The 15,931-nt window shown below is 40.4% G+C and overlaps 3 protein-coding genes and 1 pseudogene across 9 annotated transcripts; 2 read left to right on the top strand and 2 right to left on the bottom strand.

The window, feature by feature from the left end:
• Positions 1 to 117: 117 nt before the first annotated feature.
• surf2 (surfeit 2) lies at positions 118 to 1,880 on the bottom strand. Of its 2 annotated transcripts, XM_017460722.3 has the most exons (7): positions 1,791 to 1,880; positions 1,574 to 1,650; positions 1,289 to 1,437; positions 1,075 to 1,178; positions 673 to 897; positions 358 to 491; positions 118 to 232 (listed from the first exon to the last, which is right to left on the bottom strand). In XM_017460722.3, exons 2-7 carry the CDS (start codon positions 1,646 to 1,648, stop codon positions 143 to 145), a joined length of 777 nt encoding a protein of 258 aa, XP_017316211.3. In that variant the 5' UTR covers positions 1,649 to 1,650; positions 1,791 to 1,880; the 3' UTR covers positions 118 to 142. The 2 variants fall into 2 exon arrangements, with proteins under 2 accessions (XP_017316211.3, XP_017316210.1); XM_017460721.3 differs by having other exon boundaries at positions 1,574 to 1,862.
• Positions 1,881 to 2,214: 334 nt separating this feature from the next.
• On the top strand, positions 2,215 to 4,556 carry bbln (bublin coiled coil protein). The gene is made up of 2 exons (XM_017460437.3): positions 2,215 to 2,469; positions 4,004 to 4,556. The coding sequence occupies exons 1-2, from the start codon at positions 2,385 to 2,387 to the stop codon at positions 4,192 to 4,194; spliced, it is 276 nt and encodes a 91-aa protein (XP_017315926.1). The 5' UTR covers positions 2,215 to 2,384; the 3' UTR covers positions 4,195 to 4,556.
• A 1,287-nt stretch (positions 4,557 to 5,843) lies between these two features.
• Positions 5,844 to 15,220, bottom strand: ciz1a (cdkn1a interacting zinc finger protein 1a). 6 transcript variants are annotated; one of them, XM_017460434.3, is made up of 16 exons: positions 15,127 to 15,220; positions 13,770 to 14,011; positions 12,535 to 12,659; positions 12,046 to 12,212; positions 11,838 to 11,931; positions 11,667 to 11,754; positions 11,398 to 11,474; positions 11,083 to 11,147; positions 10,791 to 10,997; positions 10,491 to 10,621; positions 10,284 to 10,377; positions 10,023 to 10,136; positions 9,806 to 9,925; positions 9,624 to 9,705; positions 9,347 to 9,468; positions 5,844 to 8,631 (listed from the first exon to the last, which is right to left on the bottom strand). In XM_017460434.3, exons 2-16 carry the CDS (start codon positions 13,958 to 13,960, stop codon positions 8,188 to 8,190), a joined length of 2,121 nt encoding a protein of 706 aa, XP_017315923.1. In that variant the 5' UTR covers positions 13,961 to 14,011; positions 15,127 to 15,220; the 3' UTR covers positions 5,844 to 8,187. The 6 variants fall into 6 exon arrangements, with proteins under 6 accessions (XP_017315923.1, XP_017315925.1, XP_017315920.1 ...); XM_017460436.3 differs by having other exon boundaries at positions 11,083 to 11,144; positions 15,110 to 15,218; XM_017460431.3 differs by having other exon boundaries at positions 15,110 to 15,217.
• On the top strand, positions 6,680 to 8,438 carry LOC108259783 (coiled-coil domain-containing protein 83-like; annotated as a pseudogene).
• Positions 15,221 to 15,931: the final 711 nt, after the last annotated feature.

Below are 15,931 nucleotides of genomic sequence, written 5' to 3'. Positions count from 1 at the left end.
TGGAAATGATTTATACAAAAATACCTGTGTTTTTAAATGCATGTTCTGTTGCATGTTTGTGAGTGTATCAGACTCATAAGGACAGAAATGGAGCAGTGACGTCAGTGGAAGACTTAATGCAAACGCAATTTTTTTTTAATTATTATTTTCCATTCTTTAATTTATTGATGCGAGTAACACCTTTCTTTTTTCTGTTTTTCTTAAATTTCTTGTTAAAAGCAGCAGACTGGACCTGTAAAGGCAGAGAGTAACACCGTCAAAAAGCTTTAATTATAGTCCTTTTAAATACAGCTCATAGTATTTACTGATTTTTTGTGGATGTAGTTGTGAAAGACATTTTTGACTTGATTAAGATACCTTTTTGCGTTTTTGCGCTGCTTGTTTCTCCTCTTCTGTTTCAGACACCTCCATATCGTCATCTGTCTGAAATTCATCTTCATCTTTCTCCATCTTTTCCTGTTCCGCTGACTCCTTTAACGTGAACAGAGTGGCTGTAAAGAGCAGAGGAGGAAAATGCTTACACAAATCTCTCGCAATGTTAATTTACACATGACAAAATGAGTAACATGTCTAACGTATTACAAGATGACACTCACAGATCCAAACGGAACTCGGTACAGCAATATGTCGAACAGTAAATGACCGAGCTATTATAAAATGCTGCACGCTTACATGGATAGAGATCCGACATGCTGTCCTCGGAGTCGCTGCCTTCTCCCTCGCTGGAGCTCGGAGCCCAAATGCCGCTGTCTTGTTTCTTTTTCTCTTTCTGCTTGTGCTTGCTCCTGCTCCCTCCTTCTTTCGCGCTCTCCATGCCATCATCTGTGTCTCGGGGTCGTGTTTTCTGCCTGAGTCTGGCTGGAACGAACTCTACACCTTGTTTAACACATTCCTCATCTGGAAAAGAGGAAAAAGCAACACATAAATCCTGTAATCAGTCCCGTATTGTCCTGTACAAATACAATAACAAGAACAGACCAGTGCAGTTCCGCAAGGTTGCAAGGAATCTCGCGGCCATTTATCGTGCACTTGATCCAATAGAAGCATCACTGTATCTGTAAAATGTGTGCTCACATTGTGCCAGAGCTTTCTTGTACCGTTTTCCACTGACGTGCCGGAGGACATGATGAGGCATGCGATTGAGGTGTCTCAGGGTCAGCTTGCAAAAAAGCTGATTTCTGTGGGGGGGAAATAAATATATAAATAAATAAAGTAAGTAATTACATGTTATGCAGATGTCACACAAAAACCAAGTGATTTCTATTCACTTATAAACAACCAGACATACGGCTGCTTTGTGCTCGGGACCACATGAGGTTCATACTGGCTGTAGTTAAACTCTGCAGCACACAGCTTCTTGAATTTCTTCCCAGATATGAACGTCTGCAGCTCCGCAAGGTTGCAAGGAATCTCGTGTCCACTTAATGTGCACCTGATCTAAAAGCAGACAACATATAATCACACATGATCATCAGGACCATTTCAGTCTTCTATTCCAGTTTGCACCCTTTTAGAGAGGACGATATCTCATTAAAAAAAATAAATAAATAAAATATTTTTTAAAGCGGATTACCCTTTTGGTTTCAGTGAGCTCTAGAAAAGGTTGAGTCTGCAGAAATTCTCTTAAATCTGCAGGCAAGTCATCCATTCCTGCTCCAAATGGTCCACGTGAGGGGGGAAAACTCGTAATTTATTACAGAAAGCAAAGTGATTTCCGATCAAAACAAAACCTTTACGTGTGACCTGAAGCACGAATAGCAAATATATTTAATTAGACAACAATAAGTTACCTGTTTTAACTAATAATGCTAAAACAACCGATAGACTGGTGTTAGAACTTGAACGTGACGTATATTTTGTGCGACACTTACAACACCTCATTGGCCCTCCCCTCAGATTGGCGACTATCAATAATGCCTGCACACAATGCCATACACAACATTTAATAAATAGATTTATGAAGTAAATAAAATCAAAATCGTATTGTTGTTTTTATTGTAATCTGAACTTGTTTTTTTCACAGCGGTATTACTGTATTATAAGCGTTTTAGACGCTTGTTTGTTGTGTTTTCTGAAATAAACAGTACAGTATCGGAAATGGAAATAAACACACAGTTTAAAGGTTATTTGTTCGTATATTCGTTGACCAGATTATATATTTCCATTCATAAATATTTTATTACAGTAAGGCATTTCATCTGGAGACCTTTTACAGTCACCTGACAGTCAGCTGTCTGGGCAGTGCATGCACATACACCCGAATCAGTTCACTGTCTTGTTTGGATGAGTTTTAGCTCATATTTAGTGTATGTGAGTGTACAGTGAAATGGGATTTTGTTTAGCTGTTCAGCTCGTTTAACGTTGCTTTAGTATTTAGTAGAGAGATGAAAATGTCAGGACCAAACGGAGATCCCGAGATTAGAGCGGATGAAGGACTCCTCGAGGATGAGGAGGATTTTAATGAACAGGGTGAGTTTTATTGAGACACATGGAAACTGCAGATTTGAGGATGAATCGAGATTTTATTCTATTTTATATATTTATTATATCTAACCTGATAAAGTTAGGATTTGAAGCTCCTTTTCGGCAGAGGAGACTGTTGGGAAGAAATGTGGGTTGCCAGATTGACTCTTTCCATTCCAATCCAAGTATCGTATAACTACAAACTGTCCTTTTAAAAATAATAATAACAAGAATAACAAGAATAACAATAAAGAATTCATCATTTTCGAATTTTATTTAAATAATGAAGTTAAAATACAATAAAATAAATTAAATTGCTAAATTTCTTAACCCTTTTATGCACAAATGATTTATATGAATATGCAGATTCTTTTACATTTTCTCTTTTGTTTACTTAAAATTACTTTATGAATTTTGATTGTCTAAATATTACTTATATTTAAAAGGAAAAAGTAAAACAATCTGCCTGAAGTTTAAAAAAGGTGCTCTTCCAGTGTCCAAATTTTTTAACATTCAGGTTATGATAATAAAAATAAGCAATATTATAGAGTTAAACATTTTAGAAAATATCATTTTTGAACATACAAAAATGTCCACAGTTTAGGAAATCTGCATGACATAAGGAGATTAAATCATCAAAACAGCAAAACTGGACAGAGAGACAAGAGAGGAAGCTTGTGTGCTCTTCTGCTGTTGTAGCTCATCCACATCAAGATTTGACGTGTTCTACGTTCGTCTACGTTCTGAGATGCTTTTCTGCTCACCATGGTCTTAAAGAGTGATGATTTGAGTTATTGTAGACTTTCAGCTCATACCAATCTGGTCTTTCTACTCTGATCTCTATCAACAAGGTATTTCGGACTGCAGACCCTCCCTCTGTGTAAACTCTAGAGACTGCTGTGTGTGTGTGTGTGTGTGTGTGTGTGTGTGTGAAAATCCCAGGAGATCAACAGTTTCTGCAATACTTAAAGCAGCCCATCTGGCATCAGCAACTATGCTACGGTTAAAGTCACAGAGATCAGACCTTTTCCCCGTTCTGACGTTTGATGTGAACATTACCTGAAGCTCTTGACCTGTATCTGCATGATTTTATTCGTTGTGCTGCTGCCATATGATATAATGATTTAGAGAACTGTATGAATGTACAGGTGTTTCTAAAAAGTGGATGGTGAGTGTGTCATTTCAAAAAACAAAAAAAAACAAAACAAAAAAAAGTTTCCTGCACGGCTTAATTTTGTTCCTTTAATGTTATTTGAACCTACCGGTTATTTCTGTTTAAAATGCACAGCATTTGATAGATGCTCTTGTCCAGAGAGACTTACCTTTCGAAAGTATTTACGGTTCGAGCGTTGGCTTTGGTTTCATTGCAATTTAAAAGAACATGGTGCCATAATCCACGTCTTATGTCGCAATTCCAATACGACATGCAGTAAAAATATGACTTAAGAATAAACTAAAGACTGAAAAAGTCATTTTGCTCCTGTGGTTGAGTTTGTTCCACTTGGTCATGTGATCACGGTCTCGTTTCTTTAAACGTTAGAGTACGCCGCCATTAACTCCATGCTGGACCAGATAAACTCGTGTCTGGACAACTTGGAGGAGCGGAACGACGCGCTGAACGGAAAACTGCACGAGCTCCTGGAGTCCAACCGACAGGCTCGGCAGGAGTTTCGAGCTCAGCTCAACGAAACGCAACCTGTGGAGCAGAAACACCCGCCGTCTGAGGGATGACCACCGAGCAGACGCTGAATTCCAGTCCTGACTCATTCCACTGGCATGAAGCTGTACTGTACTTGTGTTTGTATTTATATTTTCTGGACCGTGCATCACACCCTTATATCCTCAGCACTGTTTCTTCATGTATTTTATTGTTGTTTTAAGATGAGTACTCCAAAATAAAAATAAAAACAAGAGGTCAATCATCAAATATTTTAATAGACATTAAAATGCAGAAAACAAACATCTGGAGGAGAGAGAGAGGGAAAAAAAATACAAGATGCTTCCAGCTCCTGAAAAAACCCCATTTTTTTTATTTATTTTTTTTTTAGAAATCCTTGTTTCATTTGTAGAATAAAAATAGATTATGAAGTGTACAGTTCCATTCTGATGGTGATTTTTTTTTCCTGTAATGCTGTGGTCCTGGGTAGGAGGTAGGACGCAACACTACGCATTTCCACAGCCTGTTAGCGTTCTTTAATGTGATTCCTTATGGTTTGTCTTCAAAACAAGCTATGTGAGTGAAAGACTACAACGAGTGTCGTTTGGAACTGGATGTATAGAGTTGAGTTGTTATGTGTAATGTGGACTGGACAATTCTCTCGATTTCTGACTGACTAATACTGCGTGTGGCTAACCGGGACTAAAATCTTCAGGAATGACCAACCGGCTTAACAAACGTTAAACACCTCGAATAGGAACTGCGTTGAAAGACGCTTAAGTGTTTACTGCCTTAAAATCCTGAAGAATCTCCAATATTATCTCAGTCAGATTTGTTAAGCATGTAATTCCAGGACCGTCTGAGGGCGGATCTAGCGCTGAACCTGGCTTCAAAACTGACTCTGAATCAGTTCTGGAAATAGACCACTTCATAGCACTTTTATTTTTCTTCCTCAAACTGATCAAACATGAATTTCCTTGAACACCTACATTTTCCATTGTTGTTAGTTAATCCAATTACTCAAAGAAACCACGCACTTTCTAAGCGAGGCCCGCGCACGGGACGGCGTTCTCAAACCTCGAGACGAGTTTATCCAAGTCTCATCAGGGGAAATGAGAGAAGATATAAAATCCGTTAAAGATTGTAATATTAAAAGTACCGATTGTTAATTACATCCTGAAGCCCAGCTGCTTCATTGTTTTATTTTATTTGATTGTTTTAGCACGATTTGGCCCCAAGTGTACCAGTGGAGCAACAGCCAAATAACAATTTTTTTTTTTTTACTTGCCAGGTTTAAACACACTCATACACACAACATGCTGTTTTAAGATTTTTTTTCCAGTGTATTTTGACAGCGTTTGCGTAGATGCAAAAAAAAAAATAAAATAAAAATATATACATAAAACCACACAATATTGTAGGTGCAAAAAAAAAAAAAAAAAAAAAAAACTTGTGGAGGGAAGAAGCATCAGAATCACACAGCTCATGCCACTGTGAGGGAGTAAAAAGATGTTTTTTTAAAAAAATGTATAAAGCAGCTCTTTTTCGGGGTTTCTCTCTATACAGTCGGAAAATCTAAATGGTTACGCTCTTAAGGATTGCCGAATGAACGGATCCTCGTTATTTATTAAAAGGTCTGCTCTCAGCCCTGCATGAAACTGTTCAGCAATTCCAAGAGTCAACACTCACATTTTTAAAAAAGAATAAAGCAGAAGCACAGAAGTAGGAGAGATGATTTAATGACATTGGACCAGCAGACTGACGGAAAGGTCCGGAGATGCTTTTACACTCAACCGTGAGATCTCGTCTTTTTCATTTGACCAACACGACAACGATCTACAGGGTGGTATTTCAGATAGTTTCAGATCGCGGTATTTCAGATAGTTTGCATCATCCTCTCATTTGTGTATCCGTGATCTCCTTCCTGGATTTGGACCGCATACGATAGCTGTAAACTAAACTGAGTGAATGAAATGAATGAATGAAAGGATTGCTGGCTTTTGAAAATTAGCGCTTTTAAAAAAAAACAAAAAACAACATTTAATTAGATTACAGTCACCTAAAGATAGGAGCATGAAAGACGAACGGCGTGGTCGAACAACCAGCTAAAGCTAACGACATTAATAATAACAACAATAACAACAACAACTCCACCAAAACACTAGGATGATGCTCAAGAATCCCGGATTCTAGGCTAAAAAAAAAGAAAAAAAGAAAGACAAAACTCGTGAAGTAACACTTTCTTTCTCTTTAAAGAGCGCTGGCTTTTATGTGATCCTGCTAGAGCTAAACTGAAGGTACGGCTTCTTCTCTTCGAGCTCGGGTCAAACGAGGTCATCGTCTGCTGTAGACGGGCAACCCGGGGGCATCCTAACACATTCAGACTGATCCAATTTAAGAGGGCTTCATGCGTACAACTCGTACCGAGTAGCATAACATTGCTTGTTTCCATGCTTTCTTTTCCCCAGGAGACACAGCAATGACGTGAAGAACAAACCAAGGATGATTTATCCAAGAGCATCACAGGTCTCTGTTCAGGATTCGCCCTGAATTAAATAAACCAAGGACTGTACTCAGGTTTACTTAGTTGTTGAACAGCGAGATTGGCTGCGAGAGGAGCAACAGGGACACCTCGGTGCACTGTGCAAGCAAGCCAAGGAGCAGGAGGAGCAGCTCGAGGAGAAAGAAGTGGATCTAGCGATCTAAAGCTCGCATGTTTCCAGAAGGAAGAGCTGGTAGAGTTGCGCAGGGAGCTGACGAGTGTACAGGCCCAGGTTGCGGAGCTACAGGTTCGCCGTCAAGCTTGGCAGCAATTCAAGAAAGTGGGGAGTGTTGAGCATCAACAGCGGATCCAAAAACTACAGTCCGACCCCGACTGAACGTTGAAGAACTTTCAGGACAAGTCCGAATACATCCAGTGCTCTCCGAAAGCATCCGTTAGTAAGACTGACAACAATGCCTCACTGCTGACTGAACAAGAGAAGCAGCTTGCTAACGAGAGGGCATTAAAACTGATTGACAAACACAGTTTTCAGAACATCAAAAAGAACCACTAGCTTATGAAAGAGCTCGCTGTCCATCACGAGGAAGTCTCGGTACTGGACGTAGCCGTGAGGAACTTAGAGGAGGAGAACTTGGAGGGAGCTGAAACTCAGCCTTCCTGAAAGAGCGGTGGAAATTGGGAGGAATCAGCACCAGCAGTCTGGGGAGTTTGAGGAAGATGAAACGGATCACAGCTGCAAGTCCTCCTCCCCTACTCACAATCTCAGCGCACTGCTGTCTGGCAGGCAGGGCGTCCTCAGGGAAACGTGGCACCTGGGCCCTGGGCCTGTTCCAGGCACAACAGGCACAAGATGAAACTCTCACAACAAAGATAATTCGCAGCATGTTCCAGTAAACATACAACTGAACTCTACTGGGGGAAGAAGAAAAAAAATAGAGCAATATTTTATCAGGAACAGAAATGTAGAAGAGAAGAGACGGCGAGAAAATGCTGCAGCAGTGAAAATTCAGAGCTGGTTTCAAAGCTGTCCGGTGTAAAAGTAAAACGTTGCTACATTCTAAGTCACTACAAGCTTGTGAGGGATCAAGTGTAGTAGAACCCATCCTGAAAGATAGAGGGCGCTATGGAGCGAGTCTATAGATTGAGCGGAGCATGTAGAAGGGGAATAAAAGTATCTAGAACTGTGCCGTGGGTGCGCGAGATGTTCTTCCTAAAAGAGAACATGAAAAATAACCATCTCTTACAGATCTCAACAGATGGAAATGTGCCAGATCCTTTCACATGTCGATCTTTACACACGTTCTGAATAATTCTCAAAAGAAAGAGGAAAATAAAAGGGAAAAAAAAATTTAAATACTATAACCTGTGAGGGTTTTAAGATGTAAAATCTAGGGCCTACAAAATGGCTGAATAAAAGACCTACTCTCTATAGATATTACTGTCCTACTGTCCTGGCTTCCCACTCTTAGTGAACGAGAGAGGATGGGTAACGGATATCGAATGAAATATTCCCGCTCTTTCTATCTCTCCATAGCAGCTCGTTCCTCCATCTCGACCCCAGCGCTCAGCGTCGTCTTCCTCCCCTCCCTCTTTTCTTGGTGGGCGTCCTACCGCGCCCTCTGCTCGTCTTCTCTTCAGGGACGCCGCTGAGAACATCGTCCTCTTCATCTGGCTCTTCCGTGACTGCGTCTTCCTCCGTTTCTCTGGACCGAGTGGGAGATCCAGAAGCAGGCTGCTGGTTAGGGGAAGGCGGCACGCTGCTAATGCTGCTGCTGCTGTTACTCCCTTTGCTGGTGGTGGTGGTGGTGGTGGTGGTGGTAGTGGTGATAATGCTTCCCTGATCAGTAGCTGCTCCAGTGGACACTAGTCTACTGTTGCTCACAGCAGGGTCACTTAAAGAGGAACTGCTAGGAGACTCCGTGTCCTTGGTTTGATGATCCTCTGAGGTGCAGTCTGACTCTGAGGTCTGTAAAGCTGAAGCTTCCTGAATATTTAATGCTTTATATCTCTGTAACGGCAAAAAAAGTATAATAATATATTTTAAAAAAAGCTTTAGTATCAAATATTAGATCTTTGGTGTGTTAACATATAAACATATTGGATGCATTAAGTAAAGATGGACAAAAGGGTTAATTTTTTTGTTTAAGATGTCCACCTAGCAATAGAAGAAAAAACAGCAAGGCAAAAGTCTACTTAATTATCGTTATCATCCTCCATTTTTCCACACGCTTGGTTTCCAATGGCTCACAAGACCCCGCGGGAGCTTGCGAATTCGCAGGTCAAATTAAGTAAACGTAACCAATGCCAGAAGGAAACGTGCATCTGTTACGTCCCGTGTCCTTTCAACCCCGCTGGAAGAATGTTATTTATTATTTATGTTTAGTCTGACTGCTGCTTTAGCTGGAAAAGCAGAAAAACGTATAGTTGTCTCTTGCATCTCTTTAAGGAAGGGGTGAATTATCGTAACGCCTACAGCTAAACCATCGCCATCAACTCCAAAAAAGTTGGGACGCTGTGAAAAATGTAAATAAATGTAAAAAAAAACCAGAATGAAATGATTTGCAAATCTCATAAACCCATATATCATTCATAACAGAACATAGAAAACATATCAAACATATAAACTGAGTAAATGTACTGTTTTAAGGAAGAAAAAAAAAAAAACAAGGTCATAACAACAACAACAACAGCAGCAACAACAAGGATGTAACTCTTTGACTTACCTTTAGATTCTCAAAGTGTTGGCGTGTCTTGCAGTGAGAGTGTCGTGCTGATGCCTCGTAGTGATAGAACTCGTTACACAGCCGGCACAGAAACCCGGCCACGGGAATTACGAAGTTGGAACCTTGGAAACATATTCATAGCAATACGATGAAAGATCGCAAAAAGTTATCCTTGGTCAAATATAAAATACAGAAATCTGATTGGTCCCCCCCCCCCCCCCCCACACACACACACACGGTCCCCATCCCCAGCGCACATCTCAAGCGTGGTACTTACCGTATACAGTGTCGGAGTCAAACTCTTCCTCCTCAGTCATATCTTCCAAAGTGACCTCCATCTGTATAGGCAGCCCTTCCTGCTAACGAAAGAACGACCAAAAACAACTCTCTTACTCTTTTCAATGTTTAGAAACATTGGACTAGTCCAAAAGAATTGGACGAACACCGAATTTCCCCTACCTGTCCGTTTTCTTCATCAGCCTTCTCGTCCTCGTCGCTGTCCATGCCTTCAACGGTGCCCATGGTGTACACCTCCAAACCGAATTCGTCCAGGTTCCCTTTCCCGGTCTCTTTCAACACCTACGAAAAGAAAGGTATTTCAATCTCAGGCAGTCTCGTAAGATAATAACGTGAAGCGTTCTGTCACAAAGACTGCACTGGAAGGCAGGAAGCGTACCTGCTCCGTGCGCTGCTTGTGCTCGGCAGACTGCATGTGTTCGATGAACTCTCTAGACGTGGTGAACTGCTGCTTACAGACAGTACAGCTGGGACTCGAAGAACGGCTAAAGATCTGCCGGAAATTTATAAAAAAAAGTGTTTGAAAGAAAGAAAGAAAGTGTCCATGTCGCAGTGTTTCTCCATCTGTGCTACATTTTAACCTTCAGGTTATTATTCTGAATGACTCAAGGCTTGACTAGGAGGTTGTATGATGCTTCACCTTGTGCTCCCTGGTCTTACAATGATCCATGACATTAGTAGTGAAGTGGATTTTGCAGATGGAACACCACCTCTGCAGACCTGGTCTTTTCTCACTATGGGATGGATACCAAGAATTACATCACTATGGCACTTCTACACATTTCTATTTATCTATACTGTTTTAGAAGATGCTGTTCATTAAAGATCGTGTGTGTATCTGACTCACCCGTCTTTGCGTGACCCCTGCAGAGACTCCTGTACGCGAGGCAGCAGTGTGACGAGGCAGGCATTACTCATGTGCTGGATTTCCATCATCCTCTGTTGGTGGGCCAGTCCATTCATATGGCTCTGGAAATTCTGTGCACACACACACACACACACACACACACACTCTTTCAGTTTACAGTAGTTAATGACATGTATGCATTAAATTGTAATACTGATATCGCAGAAGCCTGCAACGTGCGATTGAACCCTGTAACAAACTGATAAGTTTTTAAACTACACTGATATCAGAGAGACTTACCTGTTGGTTGTGGCAGGTGATGTTACAGATATAGCAGCAGAATTTGCTAGCAGTTTCTCCTCCTCCTCCTCCTCCTCTAGCCCCGTCACTGCTCCTGGTGGTGTCGTCTTTATCGTCAGCTACGGTCACCGATCCCGCAGGCTCCGACTGGCTTGAACCGCTCTGCTGATCGGTGTCTCTGAGTGAAGACTCTGGGCCTTCCCCCTGCTGCGAAGAGAAAAGTCCTTTAAAAATTCTTCTGTTTATTTATCGTGAACATCTTGCAGAGTTTTACTTTGGCTGTGATGCCAACCTCAGCTGCCCGGCTTTGCTCCAGTGCCTCGGCTGCCTCGGATCCGGCTACTGTCCCGTCTTCTTCTAGCATGCAGTCAAAAGAGACAAGTCAGCCACAGAGTTGATATATAACTTTATATATATGCACACAGATATATTTTATATACGTTTTGTTAGGATTCATCGCACACGAGTTTAAATACTGAAGATGTCGGAAGGAGCGTAGACGAGTGAAATAACACAACTCGACTTTCATCCGAGTGTGAAACAGTCGCTATGCTTATTTTTAATGCAATATTTTATACAGATCATTTGTATTTGAGTTTGTGGTTACCTGCAGTATCAGGATCTTCAGAAGTGCGTTCATACTCGGTACTCTGAGAGGCTTCGGTCTCGAGCGGATCATTCGGCCTGAGGACCCGACAAAACTTCTGTTATACTGCTCAAATACTACTCAAAGTTTTAAATAAAAGCAAACGCTTGATGTCTGTTAGAGCGTTTATAAAAAGCTTGAGTTAATATCCTTGTTATAGTTACAGCTTCTTCGAATGCTATAACTGATTATTCAGTGCAAGTTATCCATAAACACGAGATAAACTTTACCCTGCTGTTCTCGGTTTCTTCGCAGCTGGCTCATCCGGCTGCTGCGTGGACGACTGACTGCTGACGTCTGCAACTGCTGTGGTTTCATCTACATCCAAATAAATAAATAGAATTAAAATCAATTTGCACACCAAACACAAAGACAACAGTGGAGTGTGGTGTAACGTGTACCTCGGCTGCTGCTCGCCCCAAGCTGGCTGTCGGGGCCGATCGCGGGTCTGTGTTCGTTCTCTCTCTTCCTGTCCGGTTGTCGTGAATGAAAGTCCTGCGTGTACATCGTTAACCCGAACAGTACTATACAGTTAATTACAACCGAATAAACGACTGAAATTTGAAACGATAACAAAAAAATTATTAAAAATAATTACAAATGGATTACATTGTTGAAATAGCGAGCATGAGGGTGGAAGTGTCGTGGAGGAAATCCCATATGTGGAGTCTTAATAGCAACCCCCAGTGGAACCGGACCCAAAATGGAGGATCTTGAGCCCGCGGTAAAAAACTGCTGGAATTGCTGTCCACCCATGGCAAAGCTCCGCATGCCCCCTTTTGAAGGCAGGGGAAAAAAAACATGTAGTCTTAAAAACTTTATTCTTAAATTTAAAAACAAAGAAACAGAACTAAACAGGAACACAATGTTCAATTTAAAGCTTATTAATCATGCCTTCTGCATTTTGTTTCCATGAAAGCATGACGTGAATTTAGTTAATTGTACAAAAGTTAAATTTTAACTTTGGAAAATTACCAGCTATCCTGTTTGTGTCTATTTTTAAGAGCGATCTAAATTCTCTATATGCCACCTACATACACACACACACACACACACACACACACACACACACACATATATATATATATATATGGTTACCTTGCATCTGCTGCATCAGTAATGCGCCTTGCAGCATGGGATTAGGGGCGATGATGGTCTGGGTGGCGGAGCAGAGGTTGACCATGCGGGACGGAGGAGGCGCTGGAGCCTGGACAGTCATCTGCCTGTTAGAAGCCAACACACATTTTGTAGCGTTACAACTTGGATCTTAAAATTGACTTTATTGAGTCACATGATTTCAGTGTAAATAAACCTGATCCTGGAAGACACCAACCACCATCGTTGACACCAAGGAGCTATCAAAACAAGCGTGTGGGACAAAGCTCTAGAAGAGCATCAATTTGGTTCCAATACAAATTTTTTTTAAAAATCCCAATCTTTCAACAGCCAGAGCAGAGCACCATTAATCCGTTCGTTAAAATGAAAGAATATGACACAGAGGAGGATGTCCAAGACATCAAAAGTAAAAAGGACAACAGATTGAGAATCAAGCAAGAGGCAAAACAACTGCGTCTCAACTGTTCGGAGTCCGCAAATCTAATCGAAAGTGGTGAACGTAACCCCTTTGAACTGATTTATTTGTAGTCATTAAATAATCACTAACAGTTAAGTACTAAAAAGGTAACCGTGGTCACCATTCGATCATGCTAGCTGCTTATCCAGATTTTTAAACAAACGTTTGTGTACCCCTGACCCTCACACCCATATGTACTTGTTGAACATATCAATCCAGATGTATTCGCCTTTATTATACTGTAATAATAATAATAATAATAATAATAAGCGCCACTCTTCTGGGAAGGCTTTCTACAAGATTTTGGAGCGTATGTGTGGGGATTTGTATTCGTTCATCTGCAAAAGCATTAATGATGTTGGTTGAGAAGGACTGGAGAGCATTCACCGTTCCAGTTCATCCCAAAGATGTTCAGTGGGGTTAACATCCAACATCAGTGAACCATGTCTTCACGGAGCTCGCTTTGTGCACTGGGGCGTTGTCATGCTGGAACACGTTTGGGCCTCTTAGTTCCAGTGAAGTGAAATTGTAAGACTATAACAAACAAAGACAATTCTATACTATACATGATTGTGTGCTTCCATCTTTGTGGCAACAGTATGGGGAAGAACCACATCTGTGGTCTGTTTGATGGTCAGGGGTTCACAAACTTTTTGGCCATATAGTGTAACTGGACCTTTGGAAATTTCCTTATGAGCTCTTTTTCATACAATTCACACACAACTCGAACCAATAACACAACCCTGAGGTGACGTCTCACCGGCCTCCCCCGTGGTGATGGGGGATATGATGCGTCGGTGGAGGCTGCGGCGGTGGAGGAGGAGGAGGTGGTGGAGGCGGCGGTGTCTGCTGCTGGAACAGCTGCTGTAGCTGACGGAGGTGCTGATGAAACTGCTGCTGCTGCTGTTGCTGCTGCTGGTGCTGGTGATGGTGATGGTGCGGGTTGAACATCCTGATGGTGGGGGTGATGAGCTGACCGAATTTACCACAGTACCTCAGTAGCTATTCCAATAAATGAGAAACAAACGAGACGACAGATCGTCCAACGTTCAGAAGGCTGACATACTCAGATGGGGAAAAGAAAAAAAAAACGATAAAGGACATGAACATATTCCTTATTTATTTAAAGCTGTGTTACATGGAGAATTTTGGAAGGATTGTTGCTTTTTTAACTCCAAAATCATTATAGAAATATTTGTACATAAACTGATCTGATGAAGGTTAATTAAAAACGCATAGATACAAATCAAAAAATGAATAAATAAAATATATGAATAGCAGCGAAAAACAAAGATGAACATCCATCCATTTTGAATCGTTTTATCCCCATATTTTTTGCCACCGGTATTCAGGAAAAAAAATATCCCGCCTCCTGCGCTGTCATTGGCTCATTGTATCCCGCCTCCTCCGTTCCCATTGGCTAACACTACCACTCCCGCTATCAATCATCTAAACAAGCCAATCCTAATACAAAAAAAGCAAGTAATATCAGAATACAGGTGTGAAGGGGAAAAAAACGAATATTAGCATTAGCTACCCAACTTGCCTAAAATAAAAAAATATTATTAATAATGTTAACTCATGCTAATGTTAACTGTACCGTCGTGAGTACTGCGATGGCTAACAACAAGTGCTTGAACAGAACTACGACTATGAACAGAATATATACATATATATATATATTTTTTAGAAATAAATATTTTAACTAGCAGGCTAGTTAATGTAAGCTAATCACGCCAAGCATTTTCTATATGGGAACCGTTAGCTACCTTACTAATAATCCGCTAATGAGAGCATTAATAGCGCTGTCTGTGCGTTTAATATTGAAAGGAAAGTACGTTTTAAACTGCGCGCGCGCTACAACCTGCTTTCCAACTTTCTGTCAGGAGGTTCAGAGAAGACGAGACAAAACTAGTAGCTAGCTAAGACGTTAGCTCTTACTCAAAAGCCTGCTGAAACTTTAACGCTACTTTTCCCCACCACTCTGGAAATCCTTTTGTATCAACTAACATTTAATTAAAAAAAAAATAACCGTAATAAAACTTCAAATGGGCAAGTAAAATATAGGCACCGTCTAACACAACATTACTGACTACGCACCTGCTATGCTAACATACCGGTGTTTGGACGTATTCGACTTAGCTCGCGTCCGCGCGCCCCAATCTCAAATACCTCCCTGCTAACTTCATACATTCACTACTTAGGGTATAAAAGTATACCGTATATAGTGCACTATATATCCAAAATTATGCGATTTGGAATTCGGCATGTGACAGTGGTTGAAAATAGGCTTTGGTTTAAAGTATTCCTCCTCCTACTGGAGCGGAGGGAGAAGTGCAACCAAAGTAAAACAAAGCCCAGAGGCAAAATGTGTCTTCATAAATGGTCTGCATTATGAAGTGCAGACCATTCATTTAATGTCTTCATAATACTGACATAATATATATATATATATATATATATATATATATATATATATATATATATATATATATATATATATATATATATATATTTTTTTTTTTAAATAAGCTTTTTTTTGTCTCTTGTAATTGACTTAAATGGGTCACATGATCTTAGTATAAATAAACCTGATCCTGGAAGACTCCAGAGCCTGTCAGAGAACATGTCATGAAGCACTTTTACATCCATTAACGGATATAAAAAATAAGGGAAAAAATTGCACAACTGCCCAACCACAAATTATCATGTCATGCTACCACTACCATGCTTCACAGAGTTATTAATTTTTCTTTCCCTGCTCTATTAAGACATCTGGAAATTTATATATATTAATATATATATATGCACACACACACACACACATATATATATATATATATATATATATATATATATATATATATATATATATATATATATATAAACATATTAAATGCGAATAATAAAAACGCATGCACT

Source organism: Ictalurus punctatus, chromosome 28, assembly GCF_001660625.3.
Source record: "Ictalurus punctatus breed USDA103 chromosome 28, Coco_2.0, whole genome shotgun sequence".
NCBI classification, from domain to species: Eukaryota; Metazoa; Chordata; class Actinopteri; order Siluriformes; family Ictaluridae; genus Ictalurus; species Ictalurus punctatus.
Note: the sequence above shows the minus strand (reverse complement) of the source record. Positions and strands in the feature narration are given on the sequence as shown.

What these genes read in the sequence shown, in the direction of transcription:
- surf2 (XM_017460722.3), bottom strand. Translation starts at nt 1,648, where the DNA reads ATGGATGACTTGCCTGCAGATTTAAGAGAATTTCTGCAGACTCAACCT. An exon ending in GTCCCGAGCACAAAGCAGCC is followed by an intron (nt 1,179 to 1,288) that starts GTATGTCTGGTT and finishes TCCCCCCCACAG; the next exon opens with AAATCAGCTTTTTTGCAAGC. An exon ending in CAAGAAAGCTCTGGCACAAT is followed by an intron (nt 898 to 1,074) that starts GTGAGCACACAT and finishes CCTCTTTTCCAG; the next exon opens with ATGAGGAATGTGTTAAACAA.
- ciz1a (XM_017460434.3), bottom strand. Translation starts at nt 13,960, where the DNA reads ATGTTCAACCCGCACCATCACCATCACCAGCACCAGCAGCAGCAACAG. An exon ending in CTGATGAAGAAAACGGACAG is followed by an intron (nt 9,706 to 9,805) that starts GTAGGGGAAATT and finishes TTCTTTCGTTAG; the next exon opens with CAGGAAGGGCTGCCTATACA. An exon ending in AACACTTTGAGAATCTAAAG is followed by an intron (nt 8,632 to 9,346) that starts GTAAGTCAAAGA and finishes TTGCCGTTACAG; the next exon opens with AGATATAAAGCATTAAATAT.
- bbln (XM_017460437.3), top strand. Translation starts at nt 2,385, where the DNA reads ATGAAAATGTCAGGACCAAACGGAGATCCCGAGATTAGAGCGGATGAA. An exon ending in GGAGGATTTTAATGAACAGG is followed by an intron (nt 2,470 to 4,003) that starts GTGAGTTTTATT and finishes TTTAAACGTTAG; the next exon opens with AGTACGCCGCCATTAACTCC.